Source organism: Opisthorchis viverrini (genome assembly GCF_000715545.1).
Source record: "Opisthorchis viverrini unplaced genomic scaffold opera_v5_95, whole genome shotgun sequence".
In the NCBI taxonomy this organism is placed as follows: Eukaryota; Metazoa; Platyhelminthes; class Trematoda; order Opisthorchiida; family Opisthorchiidae; genus Opisthorchis; species Opisthorchis viverrini.
In genome coordinates, this window is record NW_008751752.1 from 1,313,571 (window position 1) to 1,331,307 (window position 17,737).

General features: G+C 45.9%; 1 protein-coding gene across 1 annotated transcript in view; it reads right to left on the minus strand.

Moving 5' to 3' along the window:
• The window catches only part of T265_05233 (hypothetical protein), a gene marked incomplete at both ends in the record, with an annotated part of 79,848 nt that extends 62,335 nt beyond the window's left edge, over nt 1-17,513 (minus strand). The window contains 10 exons of the mRNA XM_009170188.1: nt 1,025-1,169; nt 3,620-3,675; nt 4,850-4,916; nt 6,488-6,831; nt 7,018-7,157; nt 7,995-8,184; nt 15,221-15,470; nt 17,078-17,238; nt 17,279-17,362; nt 17,412-17,513. Of these exons, the coding sequence (XP_009168452.1) occupies nt 1,025-1,169; nt 3,620-3,675; nt 4,850-4,916; nt 6,488-6,831; nt 7,018-7,157; nt 7,995-8,184; nt 15,221-15,470; nt 17,078-17,238; nt 17,279-17,362; nt 17,412-17,513 (1,539 nt within the window). The remainder of the gene's footprint in view (nt 1-1,024; nt 1,170-3,619; nt 3,676-4,849; nt 4,917-6,487; nt 6,832-7,017; nt 7,158-7,994; nt 8,185-15,220; nt 15,471-17,077; nt 17,239-17,278; nt 17,363-17,411) is intronic.
• Nucleotides 17,514-17,737: the final 224 nt, after the last annotated feature.

The window sequence follows — 17,737 nt, forward strand, 5'->3', positions numbered from 1 at the left end:
ATCCGGTAGGCGCAGTCCCCGAGTTTCCGTCAACCTTATGTTCTACTTGAACCCAAATTGGACTGATTTCGACAAAAAACACTCATTTGCAAATCAATTTGTTTTTTTAAGGGAGGCTCAACTGCATTTCTCGTTTATGATATTCTACAACTGAACGTGCTGTAAAAAGGGTACCTCATGTTTCAGTCTGTACGCCAATTGAGATATCATATGCGAGAGATTCGGTTGAATCTCCCATGAAACTAAATTGATTTGCAAATGGGTGCATTTTGCTAATTTCGCGCTATTTGCGTTCACTTAGAACATAAGGTTGACGGAAACTCTGTGCCTACCTAATGAGCTCCGAGAAGGGCAAGAGTATTCAGCAACCTTGTGAGTAGTTTCCTTTCAGAGTGTTACCATCATCTTTCAAATCCGAAGAATCTTGTTCCAAGTTGCACACTCAAAAACTTCAATCTGGATTTTGTGTTTACGAGGTGCATGAGAATAAAAACATGTCACCACTGAACTGACATTGCGGAGGCGGTCGCCAAGTTGCGGTCGAAGTGGCGAAATATTTCGCAAAACATACCGATTACTTTTAAAGTGCAGTGCACTTGTACAACAGTTTTTTTTACGGCTATCTACAAGAACTGGGAGACAGGAGACAGCCACAGATTCAAGACGATAATTGTGCGAACCCGTTGTACACACTGGTTATAGGCGCTATAGTGATTGTCTCAAGCTGCAACAGATATTATATTGGTCAAGAGATGCTATCCATAAGTAAGTCTTTTGTTCTGAACGGACCTACTCCGAAAATCAACAAACGCCCGAAAACAGTCAAGATTTCTAATGATCCAAAGGGATTCAGAAAGACGACCTGACCTCAACGGAATAACCAAAAAAGTGGTCTGCATTCTGTTGGTACGTCTGCTTGGTTGTGCAAAGATTGGAGCATACACCCAAAGTAACTAAACAGCTCTAAGACTATGTCCCATGGATCGGCTCTCGGTCAGAAAAGGGAAGTTGAAAAGTGACTCACCGAGGTCAGTGCCTCTCCGATTTGCGTGAGAAGGAAGTGCTGGACAGAGGTAAGAAGCACCTTCTGTTCGGTGAGCATTTGTACAAGCATTTCGATTGACAGGTCAACACCCAGTTGACTCAGCAAGTAGAAAAATGGCTCAGAGCTAGATAGGAAAACATCAAAGAAAGGGGAAGGGGTCAACACCAACGTAAGGATATGGACAACGATGCTTAGTCCGTTGTCATTCGATTGACCGGGTACATCTGTTATGGTGATCTCTGAAAAGTACTGAGAAATAAAAGTTTCAACGCGAGTCTTGTAGTTTGTCCGTGAATGGTGGTGAACACCTATCCGCAAATTGGAACACTGTGACGGCCGAATAAGAAGTGACAAAACGAAGTGGACACAATGAGAATCCAATCAATAAGACCGTATGATCACGTTGAGGCTAGGCTTGGTCACGTGAAAACCTAATGTCACAAGGTTTGTCAAACAGAACTGTTATACAAACGAGGTGTAAAATCGGCTGTCGCAGTCACGTGGCTGGAGATTTCCAGAAACCTAGCAACCTGCCTCCAGCCTTGAACGACGCTTGTCAAAAGACGTGATAGTGGATCCAGTTACGAAGATCGGAAAATAATTACTGCTTGTTTGCGGCCAAATTCCGTCCGGTGTATTGAACTCAATTTCGTTATCCACGCAGCGCCCTTCCCCATGTCTGTCCACAATATAGTCTCCACAATGCACTACTCATAAGGTTGCTGAAAATCCGTCGACAACGCACGACCGGTTTCGCCCTTCCAGTTCGGGCTCATCAGTTAGGCGCAGTCCTAGAGTGTCCGTCAACCTTATGTTCTTCTTGAAACCAAATTGCACGAAATTAGCGAAATACGCTCAGTTGCCTTACGAATACACATGTATCGCGATATCTCGAATATCGTGGCGACCGAAACATGAGGCGGCATGGTGCAGCACATTCAGTTGCCTGGAAACATGACAAACGATAGATTCAACAGGGTTCCAGGTGAGTCTCTCCTAAAACCGAACCAGTTTGGAAATGAGTGTATCTCGCTAAGATAGAATTCAGCTCACTTGTATCTAGAACGAGGGTCCTTTGTGTTCTTTTCCAGCCGGTAGCGCTCTGTAGCAAGGTCAAACCTCATCTGCATGACATCATTGATACTCTGTTGTTGTTGGGCATTGGACTCCATGCTTTCTGTGGAATAGCCAGAACGATAAACAACATTGATATGAACGCCACTCAGCCAGGTTAGACCCAGAATCACAGCTTCAACTTAGATCAATCAGTCGGCAGCCTTGGAAGTTACAGCATGAAATTGCGAACCACAAGTCACGTGATCAATGCCAGTCGCGCCCACCCGATTAACTTGCTAAGGCGAAATATTTCATATGGCGTATAACTTTGCAGGATCCAACCAAACCTCCGTGGAATTCCAAGCCCACGGTTTGGTTATCCACCAGGATCGATGAAAACACAATGTCTATTCTGTATTGGACAGATTTCTTGAATAAGTCAACCGCAGATAAATCTGAAAGACACGGAAAGCCAAACAACGCGTAAATCCACAGAGTGTTCATAAAAAGTGTGGCAGTGTGTGAGTGACCTGTTCCATCTCTTGGCATCACATTTGTAGTAAATGAGTTTCACATCGAAGCTAGACGCCAAAACCAATGCTTGTGTGCCGTGAGTTAGTAGTGAAACTCGGCTCCGGCTGGATCAAAGGTCACGTAGCAACACATCGCAGACAGCACAAGCTTGCTTACACAACTGCATCCTCATTGCATCGTTCTCTAGCAACCACGGTTGCACGCATGTAAACCGTATGAGCGAACGAACAAAGTACCAGGCCACAGTACAGCACAGAGAGAACATGCTATTAACGAGATAAGAATCAAAGACGAACGACCGATAGCGATACCATGACTACCACATTGCATTGTTCAGGCTGCGTGTGATTGCACGGTGTTGGAGGAAGCTGCGCGAGTACAACCAGAAAGAACAATTCTGACATGACGTGGACTTCAAAGTTCGTTGAAAGGTGATTGGCCAGCCGAAAAATCGATGGGCCAATAGGTTCTGCCAAAATAGCAGCAATGAGAATGACAGTAAAAGCATGCGGCCTAAGTATGCTCAAATGAAATACGAGTGTCTCGATCCTCAGTGGCATTGTTCTAGAATGTGACACGTTGACTAAGATCTTGTGTGTCCGGAAGGATGAAGCCATGTGCGTCGATCGCGCGCAACGGTTGCCTCAACCATCCTTTAAACCCACGTGACGAGTTGGTTCGGAAACGAATGCAGAGGGTCGACGTCTATGTGGACGGGAGTTCTGTAACGGAATATGACGGTGTTCTGTAACCGGTCGACTCTAAACTAACTCATATCTTATCGCATGATTCTCCCTCATTTCTGGCGAACGGAGCAGCTGCTCACAGAGCTCGAATACTTTTTCCACTTGTATAAGGCCCAAAACTAAAGTAAGCAAAACGTGTCGTGACAATATCGTGTGGGTGGAGCACTCACATGCGAAGGTCACTTTCTCTGTGAAGTTAAACACACAGAAACCACGGCAATTCGAATAACAGGCTTACCTTGACGAAGCATTTGACTCATCTGGTAGTTGCAATAGTATGGGGGCGGCACAAAGCTACAAGAAAATGAACGACGAAACGTAAATGGGTCAATCGATGACAGAGAGATCGTTCGATATTATTCACAAGGGTGATCAAACACGGTAAAAAGCTGGACTGTCGTGCTCCAGGAAGGTGTAACAGGCCAAGAGGCTGTTCGATCTTCCTTCAGATGGAACGTACACCAGGTTATGGTTGACGTGGACCGCTGTTGTAATCTGTCCCAGGGAAATGCCCTCTTTCTGGTCGAAATCGTATGCTAGGGTGTTAAAATGTCCCGCGACTGGACAATCCTGGAGAAAGGGTGAGCTTAGGTGTGTGTCAAACGTACAGTCATTTTTGGAGCAAGCGTACCGCTGCTTCACTTGTTCTCATGCACAACACTCGATCAACTCAGCTAATGTACCGGACAGAACAAGGGTCAACAAGCTAGCCGCGACTAGTTCACATGAGTTGTGCACAATTCGCCGTCTCTGGCACAACTGAGAGAAATTAACTGGTGACATGGTGTTGCTCAATTCTTGTGTCGAAGTAGACGCGATATCAAGTGTGGTTATGATATTCTGGACACTAATGACCGATAAATGTGTGTACGTTCACTTCCACTGACAGCAATATGGTCTGACCAACAAAGTGCTCGCTGACGAGAGGAATCGCGAACGTGTGCTTCGACGTCTACCCTGGTTTGCTACAAACACAGGTCGATTGTTTGACGTTTCGAATGTGCCTGACAAATTAGTCACTCTAAAATGGTATGATGTGCTAACCGGGTCAGACTGATCAATAAAGTGGTGCAGTCACGTGAACCAAAGTCTAACTTATGCCAAGCACATAGCGTGCACGCTGCTTGGGTCAAACAATTCACAAAAAGCGATAAAGTGTTGATGGACTGATTATAAGGTTACGGACAACATTGAACATACTTAGGAAAGATGAAGTGCCCAAGACTCAGTCACGTGATGAACTCACAAATAGCACACCCTAAGAACAACAAATCCGACCGTTCAAGACCACGCCCTTTGTAAATAAATGAAGAGCTGTAGTGCGTTTCAGTCCTCGAGTATGACATACGGGATACCATACGCAAACAGCTTTGTTCCTTTGAAGGACGAGTGGCCTACGAACAAGTGACAGAATCGAACGCAGGCAAAAAGCATCAAGGTTTTGACAACAGTAAAAACGAGCACTAACCTCCACCAAGATATTTGGCATTTTCGGGTCCGGAAAAGGCACTTCACATAGAAAATGGGTTAAATAGCTGAAAGGAAAAAAGAGTGAGAAAAATGGAAAATACTGGTGCTTCACTGCTGTACAACCATGTAATTCATGGTTGTACATGGGGAGCGAGATGGCTCAAGTGGTTAGAGCGCGAATTTACTGACCGGAAGGTCCGTGGTTCGAACCAGACCCCTGCCACTCGACTTCCCCTGTCTAGACCTGGGCGACCCGGCAGCTAGGCACCGGAAGGGTGTTACAGCTGAACGATTATTTATTATTATATTTAATTCATGGTTGTACGTGGGTTGGGATATTGTCAGGGCACCTACACCTAGACAGGAGAACGATTAGAGCCCTCAGACAAAACCTTTGGTTCGAAACCTAAACCCAAAAGCAGCGATGGTTGGTGTAAGACCGTCAGAGAAGCCTAAATGTTTGATAAACAAGTCGCTACACACGTTCCAACCCCCAGCCTGGGTGGCCAGGAGACTGTGTTAGTCATACCTCTGGCCATTGATCAACTTGATATCAGAGACTCTGTGAGTGTCACATGTACACTCCCCAGAATAGCCCAATGGGTTATGGAGGTGCATAAACCGTCACACCGCGGTGAAACCCAATCTATTCGTCTATCTTCCATCTACGTATAACAAATTTAGATTCCAGCTTATTCTGCTCATGAAGACAGTGGCAGTGGAGGCTGACTCAACCAGTCATTATGTTTACTGGAGATCAAATTTGTTAGACAAACACACGAGTGAGCTACTCACTAGAATGCCCGTGGTCCTCGTCCGCGGTTGGAGGTGAAACACCAACAAAGATAGGTGAGTCAAGTCACTGTAAGGCTGTCAAAGCCGAGATGAGTAGAGCAGTGCAGGGAACACTGTCTGTTTTGTCACAAAAACACTACAACGGAAACGACTTACGTCGTCGACCCAATTTACTAATCGTCTGTGACGTTGGGCGGACAACGACGTACGTATTACTGATTGGACTTAAAAGTAGATTAGCATCGCATATGGCCATAGTTGGATCACATCACTGTCGTAACAGGGACCGAAGCTGACGAAGCTCAAACATGGGACAAAGCAACACACGGAAACTCGATAGTCATCGATTTCTCAATAATTAGCAAGCTTTTTTGCCACTTTACAACAATTTATTCAACTTTAGGAGCAAAATACCTGTACTCAAGGGCCTACACAACAGCAAAAATGTTTCAGTTACACATATGCAAAAGTCAAGGTATTCCCTCCAAAAATTTCACTAGCCAGACGCAAAAAACATGTTGTGAGACTCACACCAGTTACCCTTTTCATGAGAAAATAGTCCCGCATGCGGCTGGTTGGTATCCCTCCAACGGTAAGACTATCTCAATGATCAACACTCGACCCACACTGATGACATCACCTACACTAGTGATGAAACACTCTCAATCCAACTGCCAAGCTCCACAAACATATCGACAACCAAGTCGTGAGCCTAGCTGAAGAGCCATTGGTTGATTTGGTTGACTAGGCGCTACCTACGGATTGCTCGTTAAAAAATACATATAGTGTTTACGTCAGACATAGCACATATTATGTCGAGTCAAATAGTGCAGTCGCTTACCGTTCCAAAGGAACAGGATCATTTTTGGCGCCAGGGAAACAACGACTGTAGAAAAAGGCCAAAAAGTTTGTGAAGGCGACGGGAAACGACCACCGCGACAGGATGCAAATGGTCTTGGTCACACCAATCACCCGATCACCAACGCGCGATCGAAGAAAGTGCTTTTGTCTGGCGGTGATTTTGGCCTTTTCCTCGGGATCCAACTCATCCACTGTGTGAACTACGGCAGTGGAGCCTGATGAAGGAAACAGAAGCTCCGGATCCGCACCGAGCCGGTAACATTTATCCATATCTAGTTTGTTGATATCGTAGGGCTCGTGGAAGGTGAACGCGACGCCGTAGAGCTATAAAAGTGCAAAGCGATGACGAGGGCAAACACAATCATAGAAAATGCATTCAGGAAATCCAAGGGGGAAGCAGTGACCTTGGGTGTATTTTAAAAAAGGGCTAACAATTGAGTTTGAGAAATCGAGTAAGCAGTTAGCAAACCGAGTGACGCATAGAATGTGAATGAGGCAAGACAGTCTCACCCGCTGGTAGACTTCGTTCGTCAGAACGAACGTGAAATGGTTCGGTTGGGGATGGTCTTGGTCCACTGACCACGATTCAATTGAGGCACCCCAAGGCAAGCAAAAGTTGGCGACTTGACAGACGTCCTGATCCAAAGATCCTGTCAAACGCAAGTGTGAGAAGAGATCCAACATGAACGGAAATCAAAAGGTCTAAGAGTATGCTGACTCGTTCGTGAGAGAAACGAGATGTGCGATCTGATCGAAAGGATATCTGAATGACCTGAACCCGGGTCGACATAGCGGCTGTGTACTTTCTGAATTCATCTGTGTGAGTGATACAAAATTAGGCAAGGTTATGTCTTTCAGATATCTGTCGATGACCCAACAGCCCCTAACATCTCACAAGTGAGTCGGAGAGGATCAGAGGAACTCCTAGCTGATCGATAGTGTTGAGTACGGCAGTTACGAGGTGACAAAATGAGTCCGGGGTCCATGTAGAACATTGCTTCGACAAATTTGAAATCGAATCGATTTTACACGCCCTTGATAGCCAAAAAACGGATCCGGATACGATAATGAATAAAATAATTATTCAGCTGTAACAGCAGTTCGGTGCCTAGCTGCCATGCCACCCGAGAGTTGCACGAGGGCTGGGATACTGTCAGGTTGCCCAAGTCTAGACAGGGAAAGTCGAGAGGCAGAGGTCGGGCTCGAACCACGGACCTTCTGGTCAGTAAATTCGCGCTCCGACTACTTGCGCCATCTGCTGCTGCTTCCACTCACCTTGCTCGCGTTTGACTGGGTCCTCCGTCGGAGAGTCTTCTGAGTTATCCTGCTGTTCTGTTGATGGGCCACAGTCGAATTCCCACGGAAGTTGAGGAACTCGGTAGCAGAAAAGAACCTCAGGCTCGCAGAGGTCGGCTCGAACCACGGACCTTCTGGTCAGTAAATTCGCGCTCCGACTACTTGCGCCATCTGCTGCTGCTTCCACTCACCTTGCTCGCGTTTGACTGGGTCCTCCGTCGGAGAGTCTTCTGAGTTATCCTGCTGTTCTGTTGATGGGCCACAGTCGAATTCCCACGGAAGTTGAGGAACTCGGTAGCAGAAAAGAACCTCAGGCTCGTAGGCGATGGTATGTTCCTTGATCAGTGACTTTCGGAAACACAAGTGCAATTTTGTCCCAAGCTGCCGCGGTGGGGAAAAGAAAACCGATCGGGTGTTACAATGAAACAAGGGAACCAAACAGACAGATGCACAAACTGCTCATTAGAAAAATACAGTAAGATCGGAGTGAAAAACGCTGTCTCAAAGTATGAGCATGGGAGACATATTTTGCCGATGGCGATCGAGAACAGAATGTGAACAGACCAATCAACAACGTTGAAGCAGAGGAACTAATCGATAGAACTGATTGACAATTGAGTAATCACCCATAATTAAGTTAACTGGCCAAACGACAAATGCCTGGCCCATCGATAAACAAATGTCTTAGTGAGAACACATCAATCATCACTGAGGAAATCGCAGAATCAAATGCAAACAGGCTAAATTTATTGATCGAGTGAAAAATATCGTTTCTACGGTCGACGCCTTTCGGACCACAAAATCACACGATAAGAGTCATCCAGAAAGTGGATCATCATTGCGTCAAACAAAGATTGGTTTGAGTATTGCTCAAATTTGGGTTGGCTGTTGTCCTCTTTGCATGAGAGCAGTACTTTCAGCACCAGTTTACCGAGCTTAGCACCTCGTTACAAAAACAGTGCCAAAATCCCAACCGCAAGAGTTCATTTACAACAAATTAGATGGGATAGGACCCTTTGGCTACAAGGTTTCACACTGTCCAATTACCCTGGTACACCTGGTCCAATTACTATATGAGGTACGCCTAGAGCCGACAAATCGCTTAGGTGTTAAAACCTTTTCGTTGCATAGTTGCCAGGCCACCCGAAAGAAGCACGAGAACTCTCAAGTTGCCCCAGCCCGGACAGGAGAAATCGAAAAGCAATGGCTGGGTTCGAACCATGCATCTACCGTCAATAGCCAAGTTGTCCACCCGATCATTCTAATCTAACAGCGAAGAAACTACGGGATGGTAACCTTAGTACTACTGGTCGTTTGACTTCCTAAATAAATTAAAAGTGACCAGCACAGCCAACAGATGAAACTGACAGACAGCACAAGAATGACGTGTTTGTGACTAGCAGTCAGTGTCACCACAGACAAATCTCGCCTCGTCCACTAATAGGCTTTCGAAGAAGCGAGCACACCATTTTCAATTGTCCTCCGATCAAAGCAATTGGGGGTTGAAGAACAGCTAGGAAGAGCGAGATGACTACGCACGAAGGGTCGAGGGGCCTTACGAAGTTATCCACTGAACAGAAGTAGCAAGCTGAAGAGAACGCTATGAACAAAACATACCTATCCCGCAAAACCCCAAAACTGCAACGCTAAAATCACAAGAAGGAAACTACTCACAAGGTTGCTGAAAACTCTTCGACAGCCCACGACCGGTTTTGCCCTTCCAGTTCGGGCTCATCAGGTAGGCGCAGTCCCCGAGTTTCCGTCAACCTTATGATCTACTTGAACCGCAATTGGGGGTTGAAGAACAGCTAGGAAGAGCGAGATGACTACGCACGAAGGGTCGAGGGGCCTTACGAAGTTATCCACTGAACAGAAGTAGCAAGCTGAAGAGAACGCTATGAACAAAACATACCTATCCCGCAAAACCCCAAAACTGCAACGCTAAAATCACAAGAAGGAAACTACTCACAAGGTTGCTGAAAAATCTTTGACTGGAGGACACCATAAACGAGAGATTCAATTGAGTCTCCCGTGAAAACCAGATTGATTTGCAAATGAGTGTATTTCTCGTATAACAATATTGTTTAAACTGTCGAAAGAAATACATATTTTTCAGTCTGGTGAAAGTAGAATTAACTACTGGTTCTTACAGGAGAAATGAACGACTGAGTCTCACAGGGATTAAACAAGTTGGCCCCTCAATAGTGGACAAGTCCTCAAGACTGAATGGACCTTTTGAAAGATAATCTGGGGAGACCATCTGAAAATAACTGAGCAAAGTGGGTACCTTCAAAGACATTAACCAAAAGTGATCTGTTTTCATTGGTGGCCTTAGAACGGAACGACCACCTTATGGGCTCTACCTCACACGGAATGCCACGCTCTGTTGGCGAAAGTAGAAAGGAGCCACTTCGGTAACGGGGCGAGACAGCTTAGTGGTTAGAGCGCGAATTTACTGACCGGAAGGTCTGTGGTTCGAATCCGACCTCTGCCTCTCGACTTCCCCTGTCTAGGCTTGGGCAACCTCGTGCCCTCGTGCTCCCTTCAGATACCATGGCAGTTAGGCACCGAAAGAGTGGTACAGCTGAGCGATTATCTTTTATTTCAGTAACACGAAAATCTAACGGAACAAATCGGGGAAAATCACTAACAAACCAGTTCAACGCACAAGCGTACAACGACAGGGCCATGTAGACATGTTGAATACGCGTATCTGCTTACAGTAATTTTCTATACGATATGACTTGCTGTGTATCGGGATAAATTAAGCGTGATTATCAGGGAAAGGCAGATGAGGAGTCAATGAAGGCTCAATGAAAGTACTTCAAACTAAAGACACTTCCCCAAACACACTCGTCCAACTGGAAGTCCATAGGAGCCTTCCCACGCCATGACTCAAAATTCCACAAAGAAGGGTACTCCAGTGGTTGGCAAATGCTCCACTCTCTCCATAGAGGTAGGACCAAGGTAATAGAATAAGACAGTCGGTTGACAAAAAGCGGTAGTTCTGTCACGGCATTCTTTGTGGGGCTGCTGTACAATCGAAGCACGGGCGTATAACGTCAGGCTCAAGGCACTGGTAAGAAAATTGCGCCCTAACCGCTGAGTTGTCCGAAATTCAGCGGGGAATAAACCTCACTTCGTACTGCTACCCGAAAACCGTAAACACCCATATCGGTTGGATTGGTATGCTGAGTCACGTGACGCGTGTGGTATTCACAGTTTTGCATCCTATCACATGACCGCTACGCCCTTGACAGTTGCAAAAGGCAGTGTCGCCTTTGCCTGGGGAAAAGGACCAAGGCTAAACTAGAGGGTGCGTAGTGGGAGAGTAGTTAAGCAAACAGTTACCCTAATGGCACACCGACATCGATCAAGATTGAGCAGAAGGAGGAGTGAAAAACAACATCTAGACAAGACGCACATACCTCAGCGAAAAAGTGCTAATCAGTACAGTCGGCTTTTCCACACGCGGATCCACAACTGTTTAAGCAGACAAACGCCATCGAAAGGTATGACGATTTAGTTTCATGACTAATGTGAATTCAGTGATGAGGCTACAAACTGCTCGCTCTGGATGTCACAGGAATGACTATGTATGACGGTTCTTCCCTTATCGATCTTTCCGCTCAGAAGACTGAATGATTGTAAACAGCAAGCGCAAGTATAGACTTATTCTACCCGACAGCTCACGACCGGTATCGTCCTTCTTGGGGAGAACATCATAAACGAGTGATTCAGCTGGGTTCCATGTGAGTCTCACATCAAAACCAAATTGGTATGCAGATGATTGTGTCGGCAAACGAGTGATCAGCTGGGTTCCATGTGAGTCTCACATCAAAACCAAATTGGTATGCAGATGATTGTGTCGGCCGGCAATCGCAAGTGTTTGTCCACATTCCTGGAATGTGAAGCAAACCTATGTTGCGCTGTACAGTGGTTTCGTCCTCAATCGGAATCATCAGCGGGTCGAACGTCACAAGACCCCAGAGAATGTCAAGCCCGCGACATCCTTAAAAGTTTGACCACGAGCACCTGATCAGCAATGTAAATAACTCGCAGTCAGACAAGATATAGCATCTGCCAATCACGGAATTCACATCACATGGTCAAGTATTGTCCGGTCCCCCGAATGACGACTTCAAACATGGAAGGTTTGTTATTCGGGCTACTGGGCTACTTACACACTGCGGATAGGTTGAGAATGATTGATGCGATCGGCCAAATGGTCAAGTCTCCATCTACTAACCGAGAGGTTGAGGATTTCAAACTGCCCTGTGCTTCGTAAGATACACGCTGATGAGGATGAGACAGCTGTACAACACTTCTAGACTTTTCAGTATAGATTGGCATATGGGACAAAATTAAAATCCCCACTCGCACTACCTACACTCCTACTATGAGCGAATTCGGTTAATCTATGCAAAGTTCTAACAAAATGGGACTACCGGACATCAGTATTTCTTATATTGCGACGAGTGCAAGGTCTGGACATTCGTACAATAAATCCAGCCTTCAATACAAGCTGAAACAAAAACAAACCCACAGTATAGTCAACAAACTGAGCTCAATCTGGGGCAACAGATAGCAAGTTTTGTTGCAGAACATACAGAAGAAACAGTGTGAATGGGAAGCCGAGTGAAATCTGTCCTTATAATTAAAAGGACATGTGATGTACATCACGTGTGCAGACGAAAAGCACAAACCCGAACAAAGTCATGTTCACCGCCCAGTCACGTGAGTTCGGATGGATACAAGCCCGATCGAATGAGCCAAACAAACAATGGGCAAATGTGAGAATCCCTATGCGAGGACCACAGTCGGATTGAATTTATCCATCTTCAGTAGACGGAGCGAAAACCGGCCAGCTGCTCTTTCTGCAGGCTATTAGACCGGGGACATGTTAAAGCTGTCAGCAGTACAGGTTCCTGACACCATTTCGAATATTCCTATCTTGTGATCGTTACTGTTTGGTGGAAAAAATGTGATTACACGGAGTCCTTGGCTTCATTCCGGCTCCATTCAACGGGACCTTCCATTATTCGACACGATCGAAAGCCGGTTAAAGCACCGAGTCAACCGTTAACAGGTACCAAAAGGAACTTCTCCAAAATTCAGTGAACTATGTGGACTAAAGTCTCGGAAAAGAGAACCAGAAACAACAAAAATCGAGGGATCTAGCAGCTACAATGGGTCCAATAATCCGGTGGTAAACAGACCACTATTGGTAATGTGTTGGAATATTGGTAGCTCGGGTGTATTAGTTGGTAATTGATCAGGTGGCCGTTGATCTGTTAGCAAATCAATTGCCAAGCTCGGCGAACAGATCAACAGCCACCTGATCAATTACCAACAGACCACTATGCAATTCGTTTCCGCACGGATGGTATTCCGTGTCTGGTCCATCGATCACCAACACTCTGTACGAATGGTGAGAAAACTCCAATTTCGGACTGTGAGGATGGAATACGGGGCACCTGATGGTGTGACAGATTTCGCTGCTAACCTGGACTACCAGCTTTCGAAAGAAGCCTCGCATTGTCCCGTCACCTAATGAACACGTGATTTGTCATGTCATGCATCTCAAGGTAAGCATCTTGATTTTCCTAGACAATCATAAACCAGAACGAACTAGTTCTTCTCCTGTTACTTACTTATTATTGTGTAACCATTCTGACAGCACAAACGCCATGAGTGATATAATTTTCACTCGAAACGAGTTGTGTCTAAATTCGACTTTGTCTGAGCCAACGCCAGAAATGTCAATGTCTATACCAAGTGGTCAAAAGACGGCCTAGCTCTAGATATTTTCCCGCAGGCAACGGAGGACGGAACAGGAAACGCGTTCAAGCTAAGCGGGCAATTTAAAAAAACGCTCGTAGTGAGTGTGACAGCTTGGCCCCGGTCGAACGAGACTGTTGGTGTCACTGGGGCTTCGTCGCCTTACAGTGGCTCGTGAAACACTGACTCGAGAGCAGCGAGCAGAATTCCGGCCTGGTAGGGGTTGTGTTGACCAAATCTTCAAACTGCGTCAGGTGGTAGGACAACGCCATACGTATAAGTGACCCACAATTCTAGTATTCCTGGATTTCCGAGGCGCATTCGACTCGGTTGACCGGTCTGTTCTTCTTGAGACGCTTGCCCACCAAGGAATGCCCCGGGAGTTTGTAAACATAATACGTTCTTTGTATTCTCAGACTTCCGGACGTGTGAGAGTGTACGGAGAGCTCTCCAAAAGTTTCCGTACACAAAGCGGTGTCCGTCAGGGATGCCCACTCTCTCCATTCCTTTTCAACTTTGTGATCGATGAAATAATGAGACGAACGCTGGAGGGTCTCCAAAACCCTGGTGTTCAAATAGCCTGTGGAGAAAACCTTGTCGATCTGGAATATGCAGACGACATCGTTCTCATGTTCGAAGAGGCGGAGAAGGCGCAAGTATTCTTGGATGAACTGACTAAAGTCATCCCGTCCTTTGGTATGCACTTTGCACCCACAAAGTGTAAGGTCATGCTTATGGACGTGCAGTCACTGAACACGCCACTTACGATCCAGGGAGAGGTACTGGAAGTTGTGGAGCGCTTTACGCAGCTTGGAAGTTGTATTAGTTCTGACTGTAGTGTGACAGATGAGGTGAATGCACCAATGTGCACGGCTCGGGCCGCGTTTGCTAACTTGAGAATGGTTTATCCCTGAATCTGAAGGGACGTGTATATCAAGCTACAGTACGGGCTGTTTTGTTGTATGGCTGTGAGACTTGGGCCATTCGAGCAGCGGAACTGAGACGTCCTCAGGTGTTCGACAATCGTTGTCTCAGAACCATGGCTCGTGTGGGTTGCCGAGGAGAGTGATGTTTTCCATGCCGAACTCAGAGTGGCGTAAACAGAGAGGTGGCCAACCCTTGACTTGGTAGAGGAGTACGAAGATTAGGAAACGTTTGGATGCTGTCGGTGCTACTCGCCTTCCAGGATGGGGACCGCGTGATCCTCACTGTGCCTGGTTGGAGACACTACAAGATATGGCTGCCAACCGATGTCAGTGGCGTTCTTATTGTCAATTTCTATCCAGATTTCCTCAATCAGTGTCTGGAGGTGTAGGCACCTTGAAATGATTGTAGTAAGCTAGCACTAAGTCCCTTCCCTGTCCACCTCTATTCTTTTCTCCACAATAAGGCTTTTAAATAAACCATGGTTGTACGGCAGCGAAGCATCAATGTTGAACACTGATGTTATGCTGTCCATCATGATGATGAGTTCCAGTGAGTGTGGTTCATAGGACCTTTCCAGCATCGTTCCCAGACCACGACAAAGTGACGGCTGTAAGTCGGATGACAAGCTGAAAAAATCACCTCAAAGTGCGAAGCAGTATAGAGATTGGATCAGTGATACTACGGGCTGTGGACAGAAAGTCAAACTCACCGGATTACTGTTCAACGACTCGGAAAGTTTGTTAAAGGCCGGTGGACAGCATTCTTCCTTATCTGGGAATATGATGCACATATCAACCACCGCAAGCTGATCGATACCACTCACAGGTGATGCGCGTGTATACGACAGATATGTGGGGTAGCCAAGGGCATTTCCCAAGTTCGCGTTCTTTTCCTCCATCGTGTGCGTGATTTTCCATGCATCATGTCTTAGGTGGTGTGTCTGATTGTCGGTGAACATCCTGAAATCAAAAAGTATAAAGATTCCTGGTCATAGTGGACCGAATACGCATCTGACAGGGTACGGTCAATCGAAGATACTGTTTCGGAGCTGGCTGCTAAGCTTTCCTCACTCTGGTCAAACCAATCTGTCTCTGTATGAACCAGAGCGTACAGACTATACGTTATGTGGCAATATGCGCGCGAAAAGTTCAAAATGAAAGTATGTACAGTAGATCGTTTCAGAGAGGTTTGGTAAAAAAAATCGGTGTATTTATTGACACAAATGTATCGTCAGACCAAGTAGGTTGATTGGGTTTTAAGGCAGTCAGGGAACCAATCCGTGATATCTCTTATGACTAGCCAACTTGATCAGTGCTGGCCGTTCAGTCTGGTGCTCCTGTTTGTTGATTAGTTGGGAGACACTAACATTTAAGATAGATTAGTTAGGGGGAGGATTTGTCTTCATGATGAACCCGGATTTTTCGTCCTTGCTTTTTAAGTCTAGGACAGCTTAGTGGGAAATTCCTCTTGGGGGCCGTTCACAGATTTCGTTCACCTGTGTTCGTCAAAGGGTGCCGGGACAATTGGTTTGGGGATGGGGGTGAGGTGGTTAATTGGATCTAACTCTACTTGGATTTTGTACTTTTAGACCCAGGCCATTTGGCTGATAACTGTACACCGCCTCGTGTCATCTCAGCTGATCTAAGACCGCTCTCCACATGTTTGCAAGTTCTACCCACTCTATTCTATTCACGCTGGGATGCTTAGCGATTTCCACCGCCTCGGCCACCCCCGTCTCAGGATGTTCACGTTTTCTAAATCTATCCTATGCCCAGTGTCTAGTGCATGCCCTGCCATTGCCGAATCTTTGAATAACGTTTGGTATTCATGTACGTTTCTCGGTGGTCTATAAATGGAACGCTTATGCTCACCAATTCTGGTGTGCAATTCCCTGGCTGCCTGACCTACGTAAACCTTCGTACAGTCGTTACATTTTATTTTGTATACACAGTTCCTAGTCCTATCGACCGGAAGGAGATCCTTCAAATGTACCGTAGAGTTTAAATTGACCGGTAGAATGCATCCATCTGCGGGATAATCAAAGGTTATCAAACAGGTGATTTTTTCTTAGTACAGAGGACGAACGCAAGTCTCAAAATTACTTTGTCGGTCACCCTTGGTTGCGCAAACTCCAGCGACACATCTACCGACACAAATGTTAGTATTTTCCAAGAATTCCAATGAGAATCCATTGAGCTAATCCCATCAGGATGGATCGACCAACCATTCTCTGCAAAGAGGCTTTCTTTCCAGAGATTGGTCTCTTCAGTTATCCTGGCCAGCTAAACTCTACCAAGCCAGTAAGTGGTTTAAACGTTTTCTCGCAGCGATTTTCCAGTTTCTGCTAGACACAGTCACAAACTCTCTGAGTTACCAGCTGAGTATACATAGGTCATCATTTTTATTACTAATGTGTGACTAAAGAGAATAACTTCGGACCGCAGCGGCAGAAGCTAGCAGGAAACGAGCTGATCCAAAATGTGGACTGTAGCCACCCTTATCTGAACGGCGGTCCCGTAATACTGTCGAGAAATGGATGAGTGAACAGGTTCGTAAACACACTTACGAAATATTCGTTATGGGAGGTCTATCCCTCCCGCGACGATAACACAAGTAGACCTCGTCGCCAATACGCCCACGTATGTTGGCTTTGTACCGGCCGCTCACACTACGACGTATTGCGTGATAACCTTGAGGAAGACTCTCTCGTTCTTTCAAACAAATGAACTAGGAAAGCAACAGATTAGATTGTCTCCTGCTGGCATACTTGGATGTCCACAATCGGCTCGGGAAATGCAGTGAAGTCCACAGGTTTATCTTGTATAATAATCTCTTCAGAATGAGTCAAGACCTGTCAGAGAAAAAAGGGTAGAGGGTGAGGCGGTTGACGTTAACCTTACCTTGGTTAAATCATATGGCTTAGGATTTTCAGGGAGTCCACAAACAACAAAGTATTCTGCCAGTCTCCTTGAGGTCCGCAAATAGGCATCCGGAAGATCCATAGTGCAAACTGTGTGCTAGTGACACAATGGTGAGAACATATTTAAGAGCAAGTTCCCATAATGAGATTAACAGAAGGATAAGAGCCAGCTCCGGGGACGAAAACCTAGCTGAAAACCAAAAAGTAAGTAATGTAATTGTAGTATAAAGTAGTATTAGTATGTATATGTAGTTTCATAAAGTTTAACTGAGAACAAGCCATCCAGGGAGGCAAACCACGGTCTCT